This window comes from Chrysemys picta, chromosome 20 (genome assembly GCF_011386835.1).
Source record: "Chrysemys picta bellii isolate R12L10 chromosome 20, ASM1138683v2, whole genome shotgun sequence".
NCBI lineage: Eukaryota > Metazoa > Chordata > Testudines > Emydidae > Chrysemys > Chrysemys picta.
Genome location: NC_088810.1, coordinates 11204301 through 11228349, shown reverse-complemented (window position 1 = coordinate 11228349; position 24049 = coordinate 11204301). Strand labels below are relative to the sequence as shown.

The 24049-nt window shown below is 51.4% G+C and overlaps 1 protein-coding gene across 11 annotated transcripts in view; it reads left to right on the top strand.

Moving 5' to 3' along the window:
* LOC101947369 (IgGFc-binding protein-like) overlaps window positions 1–24049 on the top strand; it is a 365233-nt gene that overhangs the window by 306754 nt on the left and 34430 nt on the right. For 9 of the 11 annotated variants that reach the window (XR_010594098.1, XM_065574394.1, XM_065574392.1 and 6 more), the window contains 11 exons: window positions 910–1487; window positions 2033–2603; window positions 3327–3922; window positions 8219–8792; window positions 9028–9221; window positions 9696–9837; window positions 11080–11408; window positions 11800–12373; window positions 14792–15120; window positions 15647–16301; window positions 23571–23899. Coding sequence is in view for 10 of the 11 variants with exons in the window: in XM_065574394.1 (XP_065430466.1) it covers window positions 910–1487; window positions 2033–2603; window positions 3327–3922; window positions 8219–8792; window positions 9028–9221; window positions 9696–9837; window positions 11080–11408; window positions 11800–12373; window positions 14792–15120; window positions 15647–16301; window positions 23571–23899 (4871 nt within the window). In the remaining variant the exon portion in view is untranslated. The remainder of the gene's footprint in view (window positions 1–909; window positions 1488–2032; window positions 2604–3326; window positions 3923–8218; window positions 8793–9027; window positions 9222–9695; window positions 9838–11079; window positions 11409–11799; window positions 12374–14791; window positions 15121–15646; window positions 16302–23570; window positions 23900–24049) is intronic. The other 2 variants (XM_065574386.1, XM_065574395.1) reach the window with 2 other exon arrangements.

The following is a 24049-nucleotide window of genomic DNA, read 5'->3' as shown; positions in this document are numbered from 1 at the left end:
CCCAGGGAGTTGTAGCTGTCATGCAGCTGTTACAGGAGGCACTCTAGACAGCTGCCGTCCACAGGACCCTGGGCTGGAACCCGGAGTAGAGGGCTGGCTCGGGTTCCCCCCAAACCTCCCAATTGACCTGGACTGTGGGTTCTTCCAGAGGGGAAGGTCTCTGGGCTGTTCCCCAATCCACATGGTGGAAGTCCAACTCAAAGATCTTAATGGGACTAAATTGGGGGGCCTGGATAATCTCAATCCAAGAATATTAAGGCAACTGCCACATGAAATTGCAAGGCCAATAGCAAGGATTTTTAATGAATCTGGAAACTTGGGGGAGAATTTCTAATATTGGTCCTATTTTTAAGAAAGAGAGAAAAGTGATCCAGGAAACTACAGGCCTGTTAGTTTGACCTTAGTTGTATGCAAGTATTTGAAAGAGAAAGCAGTTAAGGAAATAGAGGTAAATGGTAATTGGGATAAAATACAATATGGTTTTACAAAATGTAGATCATGCCCAACTAAACTGATCTCCTTCTTTGAGAAGATAACTGATTTTTTTTAGACAAAGGAAATGCAGCAGATCTTACATACCTGAATTTCAGTAAGGCATTTGATACAGTTTTGATTACCACTACAAAAAGTTTTTTTTCTCTTCTGCTGGTAATAGCTCAACTTAAGTGATCACTCTCATTATAGTGTGTATGGTAACACCCATTGTTTCATGTTCTCTGAGAGAGTGTGTGTGTAATATATATATATATAGTGACAAAGTTCCTCCTCTATCTTGTTGGGTCCTGCGCATATTGGTGGATTTCCTGTTGAGGTCACTGGGATTCGAGGCTCTCAGTGCGCCATAAGATACATCCAAGCTTTTGCTTGGAGAGAATTTGCTGCTAAATCTGTTGGCCTTTCACTCCGTAGCCATGAAGTGCCCCCTGGAGAACAGCCAGTACCAGCTCTGTGGAACAGCCTGTCCAGCCACATGTGTGGACCAGTCAGCCCCCAGTAGCTGCCAAGACCCCTGTGTGGAAAGCTGCCAGTGCAAGGATGGTTTTGTGCTGAGCCAGGGAAAATGCATCCCCAAGAGCAGCTGTGGGTGCCTGTTTGAGGGGCGCCCCTATGCCCCCAATGAGAGTTTCTGGGTCGATGAGGTATGTGGGACATGGTGCATGTGCAACGCAGACACTAGACAAGTCGAATGCGTGGCCGCTACATGCAAACACTCGGAGAGGTGCGAGCTAGTGAATGGCATACGGGGCTGTTACCCCTCCAGCTACGCCACCTGCTCTGTGACAAGGAATATGCACTATGCCACCTTTGATGGACAGAGATACGACTTCCAAGGCACCTGCCGCTACCAGCTCACGGCCCTGTGCGAGAAAGCGAAGGGACTGGTGGACTTTGAAGTCTACTTCCAGGAGAACAATACTGCTCCTCTACAAATCAAGGTTTATCAGACCAACCTCAGGGTCAGCAATCAATTCCCTGGGAAAGTCCTGGTGAGTTGTCTCGAGTCTCTCTAAAACACTTCTAGAAAGTCACCTGTGTCATCAACACAGGTTACAGACAGTGCATAGAAGGATTGTGAAATATAGAATGAATGGTAACTGGATTCTTCTATGAGCAGGGAGAGGATGGAGATATTTAAAGTGTTGTCATTTCACTTGAGATGGGTCAGAAGGTGTCAGTAGCATCCAACATATGTGGGAACCTGGGGAGCTGCGGCTCAGGTTGAACAGCGAGGAGGGAACTGCAATAGGCAAAGCCAGAGGTAATGAAAGTCTGGTTGGAGGATCCTGCCCTGTTTGGAGAGCTGGGATTCAGGCAGGTTGTAGGAAAGGGAGCAGGGCAGAGTGGAGAAAGAGTTTAACACAGGTGGATTTTTATTATAATTATGTGCTGGAGTGAGAGGTTCTGCCTCGAGAGAGCAATGTTTCATATACTGAATGATTTGCTCTTACAGATGACCAGCGCTCTGTGCTGGGGTGAGAGGTTCCAGCAGAGGCAAGTGATGTTTCATATCCCATGTGTCTTGCTTTAACAGGTGAATAGTTTCCTGATGAACCTTCCCTTCAACCTCGATGATAAGAAAATCACTGTGTATAGAAAGGGCTGGGCCACAGTGATCCAGGCAGACTTTGGCCTCACTGTTACCTATGCTGGGTGGTCAGGACGCATCACGGTCACTCTGCCAGTCACCTACGCGGGAGCCGTGTGTGGTCTGTGTGGCAACTTCAACAGGGACAGGGAGGATGACATGCTCATAAGGGATGGCATGCTGGCATCAAGCCACATCAGCTTTGGCCAGAGCTGGAAGGTGGGCGACCTCCCGGGATGCTCTGCAGTAACGATACCACCATGCGCAAGTGTAGAGGCTATTGAAAAGGAACAACAAGGTAGCAGGGGGCAGTGTGGGATCATCCTAGACAAGAGTGGCCCTTTCAGAGGATGTCACAGCAAAGTGGACCCCCATGGATACTTTGTAGACTGCGTGTACGACTATTGTGTCCTCAGTGGGCAGGAGAGTAATGTCTGCCAGGCCGTTGCTGGCTATGCCGAGGCATGTCTGGAAGCTGGAGCTATGGTGCATCCCTGGAGGACTACGAAATTCTGCTGTGAGTCGCCATGTTCACTATTGATTGTCCCATGGGGCTTGTTAATTTTTGTTGGCTGGTAAATGTTGAGCTAAATGCTCAGCTTATCCTGTTCTGCAGAATGTTTCTTAAGTGACAAAGAAGCCCTCTCTCCAAAGGATGGGTACAGTCATAGGAGCTGGCCCCTCACCATGCCCTGTCAATGTACTGAACCCCAGGCCAGAGAGGTACTGTCTGGGGCTGTAGTAGTTCCCTCTGTGGTCCGTCCAGTCCTTGGCTTCCCTGCTGAGACTGGATATAATCGGAGCTGGGAGTCAGCAGAGTCTTAATAACTGTGATGTCTGTCCACTAGGAACTAGTCTGGGAACCCACCAACTCGTCTCCCATAAGCCATCATCTGTGAATGAGTTTTAGGCACTACTGTCCTGGAGTCAAAGCAAAAAGCTAGTGGTGAAAAGCTCTACAGAACAATTCCAGGCCCACGAGCCCTCCACTCCCTACACTCTGATCTTGGACCAGATTAGAAGTCTAACCCTTAGAGAGAGATTGTCTATATCCCATTACCTGGTGTCTCTGGGGCCTAATTAGAGACCTGGGACCTAATTAGAGATGTTGCCCTTTTATTAATTAACCAAACTAAGGAAATAGAAAATTAGGAGCTTGAATGAAATTGCATGTTCTGTGATGGTTCATTGCACATATTGCTAATGTTATATATGAGCGAACTCTTTGTTCTAATTACAGCTCCGTCCTGTTCCCTGAACAGTCACTATGAATTCTGCATCAGCAGCTGTGATCTGACATGCAGCAACCTCTATGCCCCGGTGCAATGCACGACCCAGTGTAAGGAAGGCTGCGTGTGTGACGACGGCTTTGTTCTCAGTGGTGACCGCTGCGTCCCCATTTCCCAGTGCGGATGCCTCCACAGAGGACTTTACTACCAGGCTGAGGAGACCTTCCACCCGAGCGGTTCGTGCGAGGAGCAGTGCGTGTGTCAGGCTGGTGGGGAGGTTGTGTGTAGGGAATTCTCTTGTGGTGCTGGTGAGCAATGCGGGGTGGTGGACAGCATCCAGAAATGCCACCCATTTGGATCTGCAACCTGTTCTGCCTCTGGCCATCCCCACTACCTCTCTTTCGATGGGGTCCCCTTTGACTTCCAAGGCACCTGCACTTACATCCTGGCCAAGACCTGCACTGATGCCAGTGACCTTATACCATTCACTATCAGCGTAGAGAAAGAAGATTGGGGCACTAGGAATGCGTCCCTGGCCAAGCTGGTGTCCATCCAGGTGTATGGGATCACACTCACCCTGCTGCGGAGCAAACAGGGACTCATCATGGTAAGTCCTTCTCCAGATCCTCATTTAGATCATTCTTGATTCCATTTGGACAAGAGAGATTCTCTTCTCTTCTATACTGGTTTGTCCTCTTGTGGCCAGAGGTCACTCTATAGGTGGCCTTCCTCGGTTTACCCTCTTGGACCTCTGAATAACTTTTACAACTTCTAATAATAGCAGCCCTCCTAGGGGTCTGGTTTATTAAATTAGCACACATTATGAATAAAGGTTTCAGATCCACCCATTTTCCTCTTTATCTGGTCACTCCCAGGCATTTCCTGCCTGTCTTCTCACTTCCCGAGTTTCAGGTTTCCGTGCTGGAACGTACTGGTCTGCATCAGCCTCTGCACTCTCTCCTGTTTTCCCTGACAACTCTTTGTGCTGGGCCAGCAGCCTGGCCTTCACCAGCTGCTCTTATAGGGGAATCATGTGATTGGTGCTCAGGTGTGCCTCCTTAGTAATAAGGGTTGGCTGCCTCAGGCCACTAGCCCTTAAGGGGCAAGCCACCCTGTTACAAGGTTCTTATTCCATGCTCATCACTGCAGTATTTGAGCATTTTCCAGTAATACACTAAGCAATGTGACTCACTTCTGTCTCCTATTTGTTCTCTCCTCCTCTCCCCAGGGGAAGTTGTGTGTTCAGTGGGGTGTTTTGTTGTGGATTTTTCTTAATAATAATAAATATACACTTATGTTGCTATGTATACATGTTGGAGAAGGGAGGACAAAGAAATGCATCTTGCACTTGGAGCAGAAGGTGGGGAGATTTGCAAAGGTTCTTAGTTCCTGGTGCAGTTCATTCCCCAGTCTTGGACCAGCACCTAATAATGCTCTGCCATGTGCAGAGACAAAGTCTTACCTTATTGTAGAGATTTCCATTGTCCCTTAGGAACGAAGTTGTCAGTCATGTTTAGCCCTTCTGCCAGATGGAGTGGGCAGCAATAAGGGCCAGGTTCAATATCTAGGGGTTCCTCCTAACAATACAAAACAGAACCGGCTTGAGCCTCTGCCCAGTAACCAGGGAAAATTAAACACCACCCCTGAGTATCTCTAAGAGGCAATACTTCCCCTTTGACAAATAAAAAGGGAAAAGGAACCCAGCATGAATTTGGGAAAACCCCACAAGCACGATTTGAAAGCATGTGACCATGAGCAAACACCCATCCCAAAGTACATTGGGCAGTGTCTTTTGCCTACGTTTCTCACCTTTTAGTGTTTAAGTGAGACCACAAATGTTCCTTTTTTAGCACATCACTCCCCTGTCTCTCCACTGCGCCCCACTCACAGTTACTGTCCTTGGTCAGTGAAGACCCAGAGTTCAGAGGTGTGTTCACATGAGTTCACCTCCCACCTCCAGGGGGGAAAGTGTCCAGCAATACCTCCACTGCTGCAGCCACTGTGACTCAGAGTTGCTGCCATTCACTCTGCCACCATTGGCCACTGTGCCATCAACTGCTGCCCCACTGTTTACTCTGCCACTGCTGTTTTCACGACCCCACTGCCACCACACCCTGCTACCGCTGTCTCTCTGCTGCGATAGCATATTCTGAGGTCCCACCACTTGACCCAGCTCTCAGTGATTTCGGAGGGTACCGGGGAACCTCACTGCTAGGGCAGGCTGTAGAGTCTCTTACACTGCAACACTGTCCCACACACAGGCACCAACTTTTCAAAGTGCCCCAGGCTCCACCCCCACTCCACCTCTTCCCCAAGGCCTCACCCCTGCCTAGGGTTACCATTCGTCCGGATTTACCCGGACATGTCCTCCTTTTGTGTGCTAAAAATAGCGTCCGGGGGGAATTTGTAAAGCACTCACAATGTCCGGGATTAGCAGAGCGAGCGGCTGGGAGGGCTGCAGGGAAGTCCCGGGCTGGACTCAGGAGCAGCTGTAGAGGAGCCGGATCCGCCCTGCATTCTGAGCCGGCAGCTCCCTTGCAGCCCAGTCCAGCAGCACTGTGCAGGGCCAGACCGGGTTTTGTTGTGCAGGGCCAGGGACTGGGTTTTGTTGTGCTGGGGAGCTCAGCCACGTGTCCGGCTCGGCTGCACAGAGCCCAACACTCTGTTCTGAGCAGCAGGGTAAGGAGGTCAGGGGGCAGGAAGGTTCTGGAGGTGGCAGTCAAGAAACGGGGGGCGGCTTTTTGGGGGGAGTGGAGAAAGTTTTGGGCAGTCAGGGTACAGGTAGGGGGTAGGGTCCTGGGGGGCAGTTGGGGGGGGTCTTAGGAGGGGGCAGTTAGGGGACAAGGAACAGGGAGTCTTAGGTAGGGGGTGGGGTTCTGGAGGGCAGTTAGGAGCAGGGGTCCCAGGAGGGGGCAGTCAGGGGACAAGGAGCAGGGGGGGAGTGTTTGGGAGTTCTGGGGGGGCTGTCAGGTGGCAGGGGTGGGGAGATGGATCGGAGCAGTCAGGGGACAGGGAGCAGAGGGGTTTAGATGGGTTGGGAGTTCTGGGGGGGGCTGTCAGGGGGCAGGAGTGCGGAGAGGGATCGGAGCAGTCAGGGGACAGGGAGCAGAGGGGTTTAGATGGGTTGGGAGTTCTGGGGGGGGCTGTCAGGGGGCAGGAGTGGGGAGAGGGATCGGAGCAGTCACGGGACAGGGAGCAGAGGGGTTTAGATGGGTTGGGAGTTCTGGGGGGGGGCTGTCAGGGGGCAGGAGTGCGGAGAGGGATCGGAGCAGTCAGGGGACAGGGAGCAGAGGGGTTTAGATGGGTTGGGAGTTCTGGGGGGGGGGCTGTCAGGGGGTGGGGAGTGGTTGGATGGGGCGTGGGAGTCCCAGGGGTCTGTCTGGGGGTGGGGGTGTGGATAAGGGTTGGGGCAGTCAGGGGACAAGAGGCAGGGAGGCTTAGATAGGGAGTGGAGTCCTGGGGGGCAGTTAGGGGCAGGGGTCCCAGGAGGGGGCAGTCAGGGGACAAGGAACGGGGGAGGGTTGGGGGTTCTGGGGGGGCGGGAAGTGGGAGGGGCAGGGGCGGGGCTAGGGCAGGGCTCCTCCCGTCCTCTTTTTTTCTTGCTGAAATATGGTAACCCTACCCCTGCCTGCCTCTTCCCGCCCCATTCTGCTCCCTCCCCATAGCGATCTGGGTCCTCGCTCCTCCCTCCCAGCCTCCTGCACACCACGAAACAGCTGTTCGTGGCAGGCGGGAGGGGCGGGGAGAGAGGGGGAGGCACTGATCTGTGGGGCCTGCCGACAGGAGAGAGGCACTGGGGAGAGAGAGGGAGCTTGGTTGCTAAGCATCCACCATTTTTTCCCCATGGGTGCACCAGCCCCTATGGTCCCACACCAGATCTAAGGCTCAGCGTCTGGTTACCAGTGATTTCAGCTCTAGCGATCACTGAACAATACAGCGGAGAGTCAAATGCTGTCTAGGACTCCTTAGTCAGCACCACCATCACCATTCTTTCACTGGGATCTGGCCTCTCTACCCCCTGCTTAGCAAGTGAGCTTCTGTTTAGGGGAACTCCTCAATCAGTCAGGACCGGGTAAGTCCCGTTCTGCTCATACAATTGGGATAACAACATTTCATTACCCCTCCACTCAAATTTAAAAATATTATTAAAGCTGATGTATATAATACACAGGTTAAGAGAAGAGTGTCTGTACAAGTGATTTGTAACCCAACACCTGCCAAAATTGAGCACTTGGCAAAGCAGCCCCCTCTGCTGAATACCTAGGCAGGTGTGTTTATGCAAATACCGTCTGTTCCTGGAGTCCTTTCCCCCAGCTCATTCAGACCCTGCTTACACATCGTTTTCATCCCTGAAGTTTAGCTGATCTTTTAGATACCCTGGGCTCAGGCCATTGAGCATCCTGAAGCTAAGGACAGAGGGGAACAGCTGAGATGTGGTGAAGTCAGCTCCCAAACAGGTCCAGGCAAAGAATCATAAAATCATAGAAGATTAGGATTGGAAGAGACCTCAGGAGAGCATCTAGTCCAACCCCCTGCTCAAAGCAGGACCAACACCAACTAAATCATCCCAGCCAGGTCTTTGTCGAGCAGGGCAAGGAGATGGAGGGAGTGGGAAAGAAAAAGGATCAGGAGTGAGGTGGGGGCAGAGAGACATGTGGGCCAGAGTGATCATGTGATGCAATGATCAGGGCTTTTACTGCCTAATTTATTGCAGGCCTGGGACCAGATTCTGATCTTAGTGGCACTGGCGTAAATCTGGAGTTATTCTAAAGTGAGATCTGGAGTTATACTGGATTTACGCTACAGTGTCAATGATAACAAAATCTCAAAACTCACTGCCCATAACCCAAACCCTACAGTATCCACTCCCCACAGCTCACACGGGATGCTCTGTCTCTCCCAGGTGGACGGGGTGTCCCACAACCTGCCTGTGATCGTGGCTGATGGGCGGCTCTGGGCGTATCAGCATGGCGTGAATGTCCTGGTGCAAACTGACTTTGGCCTCGCCGTGAGCTATGACCTGGTTTACCATGCCAGAGTCACAGTCCCGGGTAGCTACCATGGCCGGATGTGTGGCCTGTGCGGGAACTACAAAGGGCAGCAGGATGACGAGTTCCTACTCCCCGATGGCAGGGTGGCCTCCGACACTGCATCCTTCGGGTCTGCCTGGGAAGTTCAGATCCCAGAAGCCTCCTGTACAGACAAATGTGCTGGGAACAGCTGTCCAGTCTGCGAGGATGGGAGGGAAGATGTCTTCAAAGAATACAACTACTGCGGGCTGCTCACAGCCCCTGACGGCCCTTTTGCCACCTGCCATGGCATGGTCAGCCCCAGCACGTATTTCAACAACTGCCTGTATGATCTGTGCCTGGGCAACGGGGATGCAAAGGTTCTGTGCCAGAGCATCCACAGCTACGTGACAGCCTGCCAAGAGGCTGAGGCCCCCATCCTGTCCTGGAGGAGCACCTCCTTCTGCAGTAAGTGCTGTGATGCTGATGGAGCTCTGGGATGCACTGGGGAGGGTCATAATTTCAAAGCATCTCATTCCAAACCTCTGGGTTTCCTCAGAAACTCCTTTGGATGGAAACCAACCTTAAATAAGTGTCCTGGTCCTCTCCTCCCAGCCCTGCTCTCCTCCCCTTCATGTCTCTGTACCTCTGGTTCATGGTATGAGATCTTTCCTGCCCTAAATCAATTCTCTCTCTATTTAAGCTTTGACCTGCCCAGCCAACAGCCACTATGAGATGTGTGCCAGCCTCTGCACCACCTCCTGCACTGGAGACATCATGGACTGCCCGGAGACCTGTGCTGAAGGCTGCCAGTGTGACGAGGGCTTCTTCTTCGACGGCCAGGGCTGTGTGACTCTGGAGAGCTGTGGGTGCTTTGAGCGTGGGAGATACTATAAGGTACCGCCTCAAGTGGTCTGGGTCTGATCTAATGTTTGCTTTATCCACATCTTAATCCCTACACTAGCCAGGAATAGGGTTAGTTAGTGGATCAGAGCTTTGGCCCATCCAGCCTGGCACCCCCACTCTGCTAGTACCCAATGCCCAAAGCACCAAGAAAGACAAGATTATTTAATTCCCTTTGTCTTCTGTCGGGAAACTGAGGCACAGAGAGAGGCAGTGACTTGCTCGTGGCCACATAGTGAGTCAGGAGCAGATGGGAGGTTAAAACCTAGGTGTTATTTCTGGCCCTTGGTCCAGTGCTGAGCCTATGAGACAGCCTTTCTCTTTAACATTAAGAGCAAATAATATGATAACAGAACAGATACTTCACACACATCACCACACATCTCTGGGTTTAGCACTGCCAGAAATTATTATAAATATTTTCCCCATTACACTGTGTTATTTCCCCTTTTCCAAATGTCCCCTCAGCCCAGCGAGACCATCCTGATGAATGAGTGCCAGCAGAGCTGCACCTGTGTTTCTGCCCAAGGGGTGACCTGCAAAGCCCACAGCTGCACCAGAGAAGAAACTTGCCAGATCAGAGATGGTATCATGGGCTGCATCAGCCAAGGTGAAGTAGAGTCACTGATTGAAATATGCCCCGAGGGGTTACTGTGGGTGGAATAACTGAGGTAGGGATGGGAGAAACCAGTTTACAACAGATTATTTATTACGCTTATTTTTCCTCAAGAAATACCCTTCTGCTAACTAACCAGCCTGATCCTGCTTAGCTAATCATAGACAGAGATAGGCAATTTGAAATTCAGCAAGAAGTTTGATTGTTACAGAGGTTCCCAGGGTGAAACCTGGACTGTGGGACTGCTGAGCCCTCTGTCCAACCTGAGGTATCCCTCTCACTATGATGCTGTTGGCAAGCTACAAACCTCTGGTGGGTACTGCACTTACACAGACATCCACAGGCAGGGGCACACTCAACTGAGTTACATGAGTACTTCTCCTAGCCACTTATGAACCAACAATAGGGAGGCTACAGCCAATTCCCCCCAGCACCCCAGCCTTGCATCCCAGAACTGTACCATCTTGCCTTGGTCAGAAGCCTGACCAGTGTAAGTTCATTACCCAGTCCTCCCCTCCTTCGATATGGAGAGGACACACACTAGCCTTTATAAACTGAACTGGTGGACTTCAGAGAGAAGCAGCATAAGAACTGAGTTGTGGGGAGTTAGGAGGGGAAGGAAATCTCTGAGATGAACTTTTCCTCCAATGGGAGTCACAGGTGCTTGGCACCTCTTAGCATTTCACCATTAGCACCTGCAGCTCTCACTGATTTATGGACTGAATTCCCTCTCCCAATGGAATCACTGGGAGTTAGCCAATGACAGGGGTGCTGGAACAATTTTTACATTGGGGAGGCTGAGAGCCATTGAACCAAACTGTAAAAGTTACTTCCACTGGAATCCACTTCAAGCCAGGAGGTGCAGCAGCACCCCCAGCACTCCCAGTTCCAGCACCTGTGACTAATGACTTCAGTGCCATAGCAATGTGTTATTGAGGGTGCTCAGCCAGTTTGCTGGATCAGGCACTTGTGCACATGCATAACTTGAAGCATGTGTGTAGCCTCTTTGATTTCAACTGAGCTCACTTGATTAAGTGTTTCGATAGATTAGAACCACAGCTTCCAGCAAACTAAGTGCCGTTGAGTATCCCGGGCTTCCCAACCTCTCAGTGTCCTCTGGCTAGCTCCGCTGGTTCTGCATGAACTCCGTGCCCATGACAGGGCTGGATCTCCCAGCCTAGACACTGGACTTGAGTTCCCTTCCCTGTTGATAAAACTGGGCTTTTCTCCTTTCAGATCCCTGCAAAACCCTGAAATGCCAGATCAAGGAGAGATGCAAAATTAAAGATGGCCAAGAGGCATGTGTTCCAGCCTACACTGGAATCTGCCTGGGCTCACGTGATGCACAGTACCAAACTTTTGATGGCCTGAAGTTTGATTTGCAGGGCACCTGCAAGTACACCATCGCTAAGTACTGTGGCAGTGACCCTACCCTAGAGTCCTTCACCATCGATGAGAAGAACGACAACAGGGGGAACCAGGATATCTCCTTTTGGCAGGTGACCAATATCTACGTCTATGGGTACAACATCTCCATCTACAAGAGGGAAGTTGGCAAAGTCCGGGTGAGTTTCCCAGCTCAGGGCTCTGCACCTTTTCTACTTATAACAAACAGTATTTTTTGTGTAGTGCCTCTCACACAAATGGAATCCTAGATACAGGCGACATGAGCTGAATATATCATATGGGCAATACAAGTACATAAATGCAACTGGTCTTCTGTGTTTGACATGGTTGTGATAGATAGAAAGAAACTGGCAGCTAGTGTAGCTAGATAAATACTGTGTTTATTCAGGGAAAGTCCCATTGATTTCAGTGATTCTTTCACATGCCACTGGTTAAAGTGACAATGATTTACAGCCAAAATGAGTGGCAAGATGACAGTTGCAGTAAGAACAAGTGAGGATGAAAGAGCAATAACACCTATCATACCTCCCCCCTCCTCTCTGTCTCTAGCTGAACAGTGTGATCACCAGTCTCCCAGTGACGCTGAAAGATGGTAAAATCAGACTGTACCAGACAGACCTCAGCACCATCCTGCAGACGGACTTCGGCCTCCAGATCGCACATGACAAAAATTGGCGTGTAGTGATCACCCTCCCCAGCAGCTATTATGGGGCCATGTGCGGCCTATGTGGGAACTTCAACCAGAATCCGGAAGATGACATGACGTCATCCAAAGGCACCAGAGTCTCCTCCATCTTGGACTGGGCTGCCAGTTGGAAAGTCGAAGACCGGGACCCCTTTTGCTGGGATTATTGCCAAGGCACTTGCCCAATGTGTGATGAGAGCAAGAGAGATCTGTATGGGGATGACAGTCACTGTGGGGTGATCAGTAAAGCACCGGGAGGGCCTTTCAGAGAGTGTCACTCAAGGGTGAGCGCCGATGACTTCTTTGACAGCTGCATTTATGACATGTGTCTGAATGAGGGGGACAAGAGCATTCTGTGTGAGGCGCTGGAGGCCTACACGAAAGCCTGCAGGAAGCATGGGGTCACTGTCGATGACTGGAGGACACCATCTAGTTGTGGTGAGTCTGGCAGCTTGGTTTCTTATTGACTGCGATAGCGGTAGTCAATCTGTTTATCTTATTGATGAGCATGGGGATGGAAATATCCAGGATCCCCCTAGCAGTCATTCAGCCAAGAGCTAATGCGCCTGGCCCTGTTAGTTAATGAGATCTAAAACAATCATTGATTCAGTTGGCTCAGGTACATGTACAATGCAGCTGGGACGCATAATTATCAGCTCAGGTGGACATTCACACATTCACTTGGCTTGGGATCGATATCTAAAAATATCAGCGTGGATGCAAAGTCACAGGTGACAGTGTAAGCTAGCTGCCCAAGTCTGCTATGTATATATACCCTATATGTGTGATGTATCTGGCAAGCTGACAGTGGTGGAGTTCAGTGTTTCTAAGTGTCCATGGAGTATAGGGGGCTGTGAAACTTTTTTGGTGGTCTTCAGAGTGAAGCAGCTATAGACAATTGTGGAGTTAAGAGGGGAGACAGCTCCATGAGATGTTCTTCTCCGATTGAAATGCATGGGATCTGAAGTATCAGAGAGGTAGCCGTGTTAGTCTGGATCTGTAAAAAGCAACAGAGAGTCCTGTGGCACCTTTAAGACTAACAGATGTATTGGAGCATAAGCTTTCGTGGGTGAATACCCACTTCATCAGACGCATGTGGGGATCTGAAGGTGCTTAAACCTTTCAGAATTTGACTCTTAGCACCTGCAGCCCTTGCTGACTTATGGACTGAAATCCTTTTCCACTGGAATCAATGGGGATTCGACAATGAATTCAGTGCCACAGAAACAACCTATTGAGGGTGCTCAGCATGTTCCCGGATCAGAGACATATGCACTTAGGCACATGAATAACTTTAAGCATGTGAGTAGCCTCACTGATTTCAATGGAACTACTCACATGTTTAAATTCTTTGCTGGATTGGGACTATAACTTGCAGCAAGCCAGGTTCTGTTGACTATCATGGACTTGCCATCCGCTCAGCATGCAATGGGTGGGTAAGCTGGTTCTGCCTGAAGGTTGTGCTCATAACCAGTCTGGCTCTCCCATGCTATCATTATTGTTATTAATTGATAACCCACAGCTTTGCCACTCACATTTATTGTTTTATGGCAAGTCTAAATATAGGTGAGCAAGTGTTTGTGTTGTGCTGAGAAATTTTGGAAGGTGGTGAAAGAGGAGTGTGTGCTGTAATGAGGAGCTATGTGATTGGGGTTATCATGTGCTGGCTGTGTTGTCGTGTTGGTGGTTGTGTTAATTTGTATTGGGGGGACTGGGCTGAAGAATTTTGTGTTGAATTGTGTGGGTGACGAATGAGGGGTGTGTGTCTGGGGGATCATGTTTGGGGATTTTGTGTTGATTTATTTGGGCATGTGGACTGCTGTCATAACTATAAAGGGAAGGGTAACAGCCCTCCTGTGTACAGTACTATAAAATCCCTCCTGGCCAGAGACTCCAAAATCCTTTTACCTGTAAAGGGTTAAGAAGCTCACGAACCTGGCTGACAGCTGACCCAAAGGACCAATAAGGGGACAAGATACTTTCAAATCTTGGTGGGGGGAAGGCTTTTGTTTGTGCTCTTTGTTTTGGGGGTTGTTCGCTCTTGGACTGAGAGGGACCAGACATCAATCCAGGTTCTCCAAATCTTTCTGAACAAGTCTCTCATATTTCAAACTTGTAAGTAAACAGCCAGGCAAGGCGTGTTAGTTTTTATCTTTGTTTTCTCAACTTGTAAATGTACCTTTTTGCTAGAGTGTTTATCTCTGTTTGCTGTAACTTTGAACCTAAGGCTAGAGGGGATTCCTCTGGGCTCTTTAAGTTTGATTACCCTGTAAAGTTAGTTTCCATCCTTATTTTCCAGAGATGATTTTTATCTTTTTCTTTAATTAAAAGCCTTCTTTTTAAGAACCTGATTGATTTTTCCTTGTTTTAAGATCCAAGGGGTTTGGATCTGTATTCACCAGGGAATTGGTGAAGAGTCTCTCAAGGCTACCCAGGGAAGGGAATTAGCACTTTGGGAGTGGTGGCAGCGGACCAGATCTAAGCTGGTAGTTAAGCTTAGAAGTTTCATGCAGGCCCCCACATTTGTACCCTAAAGTTCAGAGTGGGGAAGCAGCCTTGACAACTGCGTTGGCGAGTTTGTGTTAAATTGCATGGGTGGTGAATCAATCTTTAAAGAACTGTGGGCAGTCTCCCTTATATCGTTGAATACAAACTAGGTGTAGAGTAAGGGTAGTGGTTGGTTGAGATACCTTTAACTCACAATGGTTAGGACTCTTGGCATGGCATAGATACATGCCTTACTACTTTATTATATATAGATTATTATGATTATTTATACTACTGTAGCACTTAGGAGCCTAGATACTGGACTTAAGTACCCTGCCATGTTGATATGACCAACATTTTTTCTTTCAGATGCCTGTAAAGCTCTGAAATGCCGGACCAAAGAGACATGCCGGACTGAGGATGGCCACACATCATGTATTCCTGACTACTCGGGAACCTGCTTGGGCTCAGGGGACATGCACTACCAAACTTTTGATGGTCTGAAGTTTGACTTCCAGGGCACCTGCACCTACACCCTGGCCAAATACTGTGGGAGTGCTGCTACCCTGGAGCCTTTCACCATTGATGAGAAGAACGCCAATAGGGGGAGCCAGGATATCTCCTTTCTGCGAGTGACCAACGTCTACATCTATGGGTACAACATCTCCATCTACAAGAGGGAAGTTGGCAAAGTCCGGGTGAGTCTCCCAGCTCAGGGTTCTGGCACTTTTCGACTTACAAAGCACAGTACTTTTGTTTGTGTAGTCTCTCGCACAAACAGAATCCCAAACAGATACCGTCAGCTGAATATGTCAGGTGGGCAATACAAGTACATAAATACATCTGATCTGTATGTTTGAAAAACTTATAGATAGATAGATAGATAGCAAAAACAAGACTTTGTGGCTAGATCGATAGCTATTTCAGATAGGTAGAATCTACATAGAGATATGGGGAATTCTGGAAAGAGATACTGTAGGTAGATAGTGAAGCTAGATAAATACTGTGTTTATTCAGGGACTTTGGATTGATTTCAATTGTTCTTCTTGAGTAAGGAATGGGTAAACAAGGATTAAGGATTTGACCATTATTTTACTTGCTGCTGGTTTGAGTGACAATGAATAACAGCCAAAATGAATGGTGAGACTGCATTTGGAGTAATTGCAAGTGAGGATGAAAGAAGAATAATGCCCATCGTGTTCCTCCCCTCCTGTCTATCTCTAGCTAAACGGTGTGATCACCAGTCTCCCGGTGACGCTGAAAGATGGTAAAATCAGACTGTACCAGAAGGGCCTCAGCACTGTCATGCAGACGGACGTTGGCCTCCGGGTGGGATACAACAAGAACTGGCATCTGGAAATCACCCTCCCCAGCAGCTATTATGGTGCCATGTGCGGTCTTTGTGGGAACTTCAACCAGAACCCAGAAGACGACATGATGTCCTCCAACGGCATCAAAGTCTCCGCCATCGTGGACTGGGCTGCCAGTTGGAAAGTTCAAGACCGGGACCCCTTTTGCTGGCATTCCTGCCAAGAGAACTGCCTGACATGTGATGAGAGCAAGAGAGATCTGTATGGGGATGACAGTCACTGTGGGGTGATCAGTAAAGCAGCGGGAGGACCCTTCAGAGAGTGTCACTCCACAGTGAGCCCCAAAAACGTCTTTGACAACTGCATCTATGACGTGTGTCTGAATGAGGGGAACAAGACCATTCTCTGTGTTGCGCTGGAGGCCTACGCAGACACTTGCGGGAACCTTGGAGTCACTGTCTATGACTGGAGGACACCGTCCAGCTGTGATGAATTAGGAGGTTGGGATTCTGTCGAAACAGGTGGCAATGGGACTAATCCAACAGTTTCCCCTGTTGATAGAGGAGATGGTGAGTGACCTGAGCATGGGGATGGGAAGATCCAGGTTCCTGGGGCATTGGGGTCTGCAGTGATTCTTAGGGTAGAGCTCCCCCTATTCTGTAGGATTTCCTTTGTTTGGTTAAGTGTACCCAAGTAGTCTCCCCTAGAAGAACTCGCAAGCTTGAAAGAATGACAGACACAGGTAGCTTATCCGCAATTTGGCTATAAGTGCAATGTATCTAGCAAGCAGGCAATGGTGTAGTTCAGTGTCTATGGGCCATAGGAGTCTGTGGAACATTTCTAGTGGTCTTCAGAGTGAAACAGCATAAGAACAAAGCTGTGGGAGATCCAGGCGTTAGGAGGGGAGATCCAGGAGATTAACTTTTTCTCCCATTGAAATACATGGGAGTCAAAGGTGCTTACAACTCTCAGAATTTAACCCCGAGCACGTGTGGCTCCCACTGACAGGCCCACCGGCAACAATTCCAGGTCCCAGGGCAGCTGCACTGCTGGGTGTGCTCTTTCGGCACGGCCAGGACTTCCATATGCCTGCCTGGCTGCCTTCGCTGCCGTAGGTACCACCCCCTGTGCGCCTAAGAACCCTGAAGTCCACCTGGGTGATTTAAAAGGGCCCAGGGCTCCTAGCTGCTACCACAGCAATGATTGGGGACGCCTGGCCCTTTTAAATTGCCCGGGCCCTGGGTAATTGCCCCTTTTCCCCCCGTGCCATCGGTGGGCCTGCTCACTGATGTATGGACTGAAATGCCACTCTCAAAGGAGTCAGTGGGAATTACCCAGTTACTTCAGTGCCACAGCAATGGGTTATTGAGGGTGTGCTGGATCAGAATCAGGGGCATTTAAGCACACGCATAACTTTAAACATGTGAGTAACCTCATTGGTTTCAGTTGAGCTGCTCACACAGTTGAGTATCCTCAGCATGCCTTGGTTGGTTCAGTTGGTTCTTCTTCGAGTTCTTGCTCATATCGATTCCAATAGGTGTGCGTGCGCCGCGTGCACGATCGTCGGAGAAAATTTTCTACCCTAGCAACACCCGGTGGGTCAGCTGTGGAGCCCCCTGGAGTGGCACCTTCATGGCGCTGGATATATACCCCAGCCGACCCAGCGCCCCCTCAGTTCCTTCTTACCGCCCGTGACGGTCATTGGAACTGTGGAGCGCAGCGTAGCTGTTGTCCACTCTCCCTAGCTTTACCCGTTACCTCTTGTAGATAGTTGTTAATTGTGTTCTTTAGATTAGTAGTTGTTGTTAATAGTTTGAAGAGTAGTTATAAATAGTTTTTCGTAGTTAGCGGGGGTTAAGGGGGTTCTTATTCCCCCTTCCCCCCCCCCCATCGCACAGCGGGGCTCATGCCCAAGGCTCCTGGCTTTAAGCCGTGTGCGACATGTGCTAGGCCTATGCCAACGGGAGACCCCCATAACTCTTGTCTGAAGTGCTTAGGGGAGTCTCATCAGACGGACAAGTGCAAGATTTGCAAGGCTTTCAGGCCAAGGACGAAAAAGGAGTGGGACTTCAGGCTTAAGCAGCTCCTCATGGAGGCGGCACTTAACCCAGATCCTCCTGCGGCGCACCAGGTTCCGGCACCGAGTGCCTCGGTGCGTAGTGCTCCAGCGGCACCTTCCAGCACTGCACCGTGAGCAGACACGGAGAAGGCGCCACGGCACCGTCCTCCCTCGGCACCGTGTCCGCCGCAAGCCCCTCGGCGCCAGTCCCTATCTCCGGGACATAAAAGGCCTCGCAAAACTCAGGACGCTGCCGTCCAACAGGCACCGGCTCCCACCGCACCGCTTCCGAACGCCAGAGGGTGCAAGTGTCATCAGCACCGTTGACTCCGGCACCGGGTGTAGAGCCGTTGAGTCCGGTGCGGACTGGCTCACCGCCCCACCAGGTGGTGGAGCCCTGTCTCCCCTCTACACCGGAGACATTTGCCACGGCGAGAGACCTCATCGCCCTCACGAAGCCAGCGCCTTCTCAACCCGCGGCACCGCATGCCCTTCGTACGGTACAGTCCAGGGGCAAGCCGACCCTGATATGGCCACCATCTCCGGGCGTGGACTCGCGGCACTGCTCCCGGTCTCGGAGCAGGTCTCGATGCCGCTCGCAGTCCCGGCACCGATCTCCATCTCGGCGCCGGTCGTACTCGCGGCACAGATCTACCTCCCGGCACCGGTCTTCTTCTCGGCATCGACCCGAGCATCGGTACTGGGCGGAGTCCAAGCGCAGTTCTCGGCACCGGTATGAGCGCCGCTCCCATTCGCGAGGCCGCTCCCGGCACCGAGTTTACAGACGGTCTTCGTCGTCCCGATCCAGATCCGGATCCCGGTACCGACATGGACATCGGCACCATTCTCGATCCCGGTACCGTTCACGGGCACCACGGAGAGACCGCTCGCCGATGGATCGGCACCGCTCGGCACTGTACCAGGACGAATCCCTACACCCACGCTCAGCACCGCCCTGGCCCTCGAGATCGGCGTCTCACTCGTCTGAAGGGGCTCCCCGTTCAGCGTACCCTGCTCAGGGTCAACCTGCAGACGACTTGGGTCATTGGCAAGAGGGGGCAGAAAACCTTCGACAAGACTCTGTGCATTGGTCTTTCTGGACCCCTTGGGTGTATCACCAGACTCAAGGGGCTCCACCAGCGGCCTCTCGCTCGACTCACTCTGAGCCCAGGGTTCCTGAGGCCACCATCTCCCGTCCTCCCCCAGGGGGCATGGAGGCTCCGGCGCCGACGCCCACGCAGGCACCAGACCCTGGTGCAGGGGATCCTGCACCTCCAAGTCCCTTGGAGCCGGTCCCGTAAACAGATCCTTTACCCCCTGAGGCGTCCTCCTCATCTTCCCCAGATGAGGCAGTGGCAGGTACAACACCCTCAGGCCCACCTCCTATAGATCTTCGTGCCCACCAAGACTTGTTATGTAGGGTGGCATGAAATATGGACCTACAGGCCGAGGAGATAGTGGAGGTGGACGACCCGGTGGTGAGCATCCTTTCATCTGATGCTCCAACCCGGGTGGCGTTGCCCATTATCCGTACAATTCAGGCTAACGCTACGTCCATATGGCAAACCCCGGCCTCCATCCCTCCCACTGCCAGAGGGGTAGAGAGGAAGTACTTTGTTCCCTCTAAAGACTATGAGTACCTCTACACACATCCCCCACCGTGTTCACTGGTAGTCTCATCAGTGAACGCCAGAGAGCACCATGGCCAGCAGGTAGCAGCGCCCAAATCAAAGGACGCTAAGCGCTTTGATTTGTTTGGACGCAAGGTTTATTCGGCAGGGGTCTGCAGCTCATGGCCGCAAACCAACAGGCGCTCTTAAGTCGGTACAATTATAACTCATGGAATTCCATGGGGAAATTTAAAGAGTTGGTCCCCCAGGACTCGAGGGAGGAGTTCGGGGCCCTGGTGGAGGAGGGCAAAAAGGTGGCTAGAACGTCCTTACAGGCCTCCCTTGACATTGCGGACTCGGCCGCCAGGACACTAGCGTCTGGGATAGCCATGTGACGTGTCTCCTGGCTCCAGGTTTCGGGGTTACCGCCAGAACTGCAGCAGACCCTGCAGGATCTGCCGTTCGAGGGCCAAGGCTTGTTCTCGGACAAGACGGACTGTAGGTTGCAGAGCCTCAAAGACTCGAGAACCATCATGCGCTCCCTGGGGATGCATGTCCCAGGACCTCAACGCAGGCCCTTTAGGCCACAGCCACAAAGGTTCTATCTTCCTCCTCCTCGTCCGAGACAGGACTTCCCCAGAAGGCGGGGACGAGGTGGTAGACGGAGGTCGACCAGACCCCAACCCGGTCAGAGCCAAGGCCCTCCTAGGCCACCTTCTGGACCTAGACAAAACTTTTGAAGCTGCGTCCAAGGACGGCGCACCAGCCACTACCCAGGATCCATTTCCTTTCTTTCGGGATCGCCTCTCCCATTTCCACCGTGCTTGGTCCCTTATAACTTCGGACTGTTGGGTCCTTCGCACGGTGGAGAGGGGATATGCTCTCCAGTTTTCTTCGTTCCCCCCCCTCCCACCTCCCCTCCCCGTCCCTCTTCAGGGACCCTTCTCACGAGCATCTCCTTATACAGGAGGTTTTTGGGCTCCTCTCTATGGGGGCCATAGAGGAGGTTCCCCCAGAGTTAAGGGGCAAGGGGTTTTACTCCCACTACTTCCTGATCCCCAAAGCAAAAGGGGGTCTGCGACCCATTTTAGACTTACGCGGACTCAACAAATTCATAGTAAAGTTGAAGTTCCGCATGGTCTCCTTGGGGACCATCATCCTTTTCCTGGATCCTGGGGACTGGTACGCCGCCTTCGACATGAAGGACGCATATTTTCATATAGCGATCTACCTCCCTCTCAGGCACTTCCTTCGTTTTGTAGTAAACAAGGTACACTACCAATTTGACATCCTTCCCTTCGGACTGTCCGCGGCTACGAGAATGTTCACCAAATGTATGGCCGTCGTGGCAGCATACCTTCGGCGACAAAGGATACAGGTGTTCCCGTATCTAGACGACTGGCTGGCCCGCGGCCGCACCAGGGAGCAAGTTCGGGCGCACATCCAGATAATACTACAAACATTCCACGACTTAGGCATTCTACTCAACAAAGAGAAGTCCACTCTGGAGCCAACCCAGAGAATAGAGTTTATCGGGGCAGTCTTAGACTCCACACTCGCCCGAGCTCTTCTGCCAGACACTCGGTTTCGCACCATCGCGAACATCATCCACGAACTCCAGGCCTTCCCAATTACCACTGTAAGGACATGCCTTGGTCTGTTGGGTCACATGGCCTCTTGTACTTACGTAACCAGGCATGCCAGACTTCGGCTTCATCAACTTCAGGCCTGGGTGTCTTCGGTGTACCGCCCTTCTCAGGACAGCCTGAACATGGTGGTCACGATTCCGAACTCGGTCTTGACCTCTCTCACCTAGTGGATGGCTCACAAGGCGGTTTGTGCAGGAGTGCCGTTTCATGCCCCACAACCCTCCCTGCACCTGGTCACGGATGCCTCATCTCTAGGTTGGGGCGCTCACCTCGGGGAGCACCATACCCAAGGCCTGTGGACCGCATCCCAACTAGCTCTGCACATCAATGTTCAAGAACTGATGGCAGTGCACCTAGCCTGTCAGGTATTTCTCGGTCTCCTACATGGCCGCTGTGTGTTAGTCCTCACAGACAACACCACGGCCATGTTCTACATCAACAAGCAAGGAGGAGCCCGGTCGTCTCCCCTATGCCAAGAGGCCATTCGCCTGTGGGAGTTCTGCATTGCCCACTCGATACATCTCATGGCATCGTTCCTCCCTGGAGTCCAGAACACTCTGGCGGACCGTCTCAGCAGATCCTTCCAGACGCACGAGTGGTCAATTCACCCGGACATCATCTATTCCATCTTCCAGAGGTGGGAAGTAGACCTGTACGCATCACGAGCCAACAGGAAGTGCCACGTGTTCTGCTCCCTACAAGGGCAATCTCTGGGCTCCCTGTCGGACGCTTTCCTTCTGACGTGGAAAGACCAGCTGTTCTACACTTTTCCTCCATTCCCACTGGTCCACAGGGTACTGCTCAAGCTACGCAGAGACCAGGCATGTCTGATTCTAGTCGCTCCAGCTTGGCCAAGGCAGCACTGGTACACCACGCTTCTGGAGCTATCGGTTCAAACTCCGATCACCCTTCCCTTGTGCCTAGACTTAATCTCCCAGGACCACGGCCGACTATGTCACCCCAACCTGCAATCGCTCCACCTTACAGCGTGGATGCTCCATGGCTGAATCAGACAGAGCTGCAATGCTCTCATCCCGTGCAACAGATTCTGATGGGAAGTAGAAAGCCCTCTACATGGACCACTTACTTAGCCAAGTGGAAGCGGTTCTCCTGTTGGTGCGAGCAGCGGGCCACGCCCTCCTTGCAGGCGTCTATTCCTCTCATACTCGAGTATCTCCTGTCCCTGAGACAGCAGGGCTTGGCGATATCTTCAGTCAGGGTTCACTGGCCGCTATATTGGCGTTCCACCCAGGAGAACACGCTTCCTCGGTCTTCTCTAACCCGATGGTTGTCAGATTCCTCAAGGGCTTAGACCGCCTCTACCCACAGCAACGCCAACCCGTTCCGGCGTGGGATCTTAACCTGGTTCTCTCCAAGCTCACAGGACCCCCGTTCGAGCCATTGGCTACCTGCTCGCTCCTTTACCTATCTTGGAAGACAGCCTTCCTTGTAGCCATCACTTCAGCAAGGCGTGTTTCGGAACTCAAGGCCCTCACATCTGAGCCTCCGTACACAGTCTTCCATAAAGACAAGGTGCAGCTTCGCCCCCACCCTGCCTTCCTTCCCAAGGTAGTATCAGCTCTTCATGTGAACCAGGATATATTCCTCCCGGTCTTCCATCTAAGCCGCACGCCACGCGTCAAGACCAGCGTATGCACTCCTTGGATGTGCGCAGGGCCCTTGCTTTCTACATTGAGCGTACGAAACCATTTAGAAAGACGACGCAACTCTTCGTTGCAGTAGCCGACCGGATGAAAGGCCTACCGGCCTCCTCCCAACATCTCTCCTCTTGGATCACGTCCTGCATTCGTGCTTGCTTCGACCTGGCTGGTGTCCCAACGCCACGCCTCACCGCCCATTCCACGAGGGCTCAAGCCTCCTCGACTGCCTTCCTAGTTCAAGTCCCGATCCAGTCATTTGTAGAGCTGCAGTTTGGTCATCAGTCCACACCTTCGCCGCTCACTATGCACTTGTACAGCAATCCAGAGACGATGCTGCATTCGGATCAGGGGTTTTGCACACAGCGATGTCTCACTCCGACCCCACCGCCTAGGTAAGGCTTGGTAGTCACCTATTGGAATCGATATGAGCAAGCACTCGAAGAAGAAAAAACGGTTACTCACCTTTGTAACTGTTGATCTTCAAGATGTGTTGCTCATATCCATTCCAAACCCGCCCCCCCTTCCCCACTGTCAGAGTAACCGGCAAGAAGGAACTGAGGGGGTGCTGGGTCGGCTGGGGTATATATCCAGCGCCATGAAGGCGCCACTCCAGGGGGCTCCACAGCCGACCCACCAGGTGTTGCTAAGGTAGAAAATTTTCTCCGACGATCGTGCACGTGGCGCGCGCACACCTATTGGAATGGATATGAGCAACACATCTCGAAGAACAACAGTTACAAAGGTGAGTAACCGTTTTTTCTGCATGAATGCTCTGCTCATGGCAGATCTTGTTCCCCCGGCCTAGACACTTGACTTGAGTCCCCCACTCTGTTGATAGAACTGGGCTTTCTCCTTTCAGAAACCTGCAAAATCCTGAAATGCCAGACCAATGAGAAATGCAAAATTGAAGATGGCCAAGAGGCATGTGTTCCTGACTATGCTGGAATCTGCCTGGGCTCAGGAGATGCACAGTACAAAACTTTTGATGGCCTGAAGTTTGACTTGCAGGGCACTTGCAAGTACACCATCGCTAAGTACTGTGGCAGCGACCCTACCCTGGAGCCCTTCACCATTCATGAGAAGAATGACAACAGGGGGAACCAGGATATCTCCTTTTGGCAGGTGACCAATATCTACGTCTATGGGTACAACATCTCCATCTACAAGAGGGAAGTTGGCAAAGTCCGGGTGAGTTTCCCAGCTCAGGGCTCTGCACCTTTTCTACTTATAACAAACAGTATTTTTTGTGTAGTGCCTCTCACACAAATGGAATCCTAGATACAGGCGACATGAGCTGAATATATCATATGGGCAATACAAGTACATAAATGCAACTGG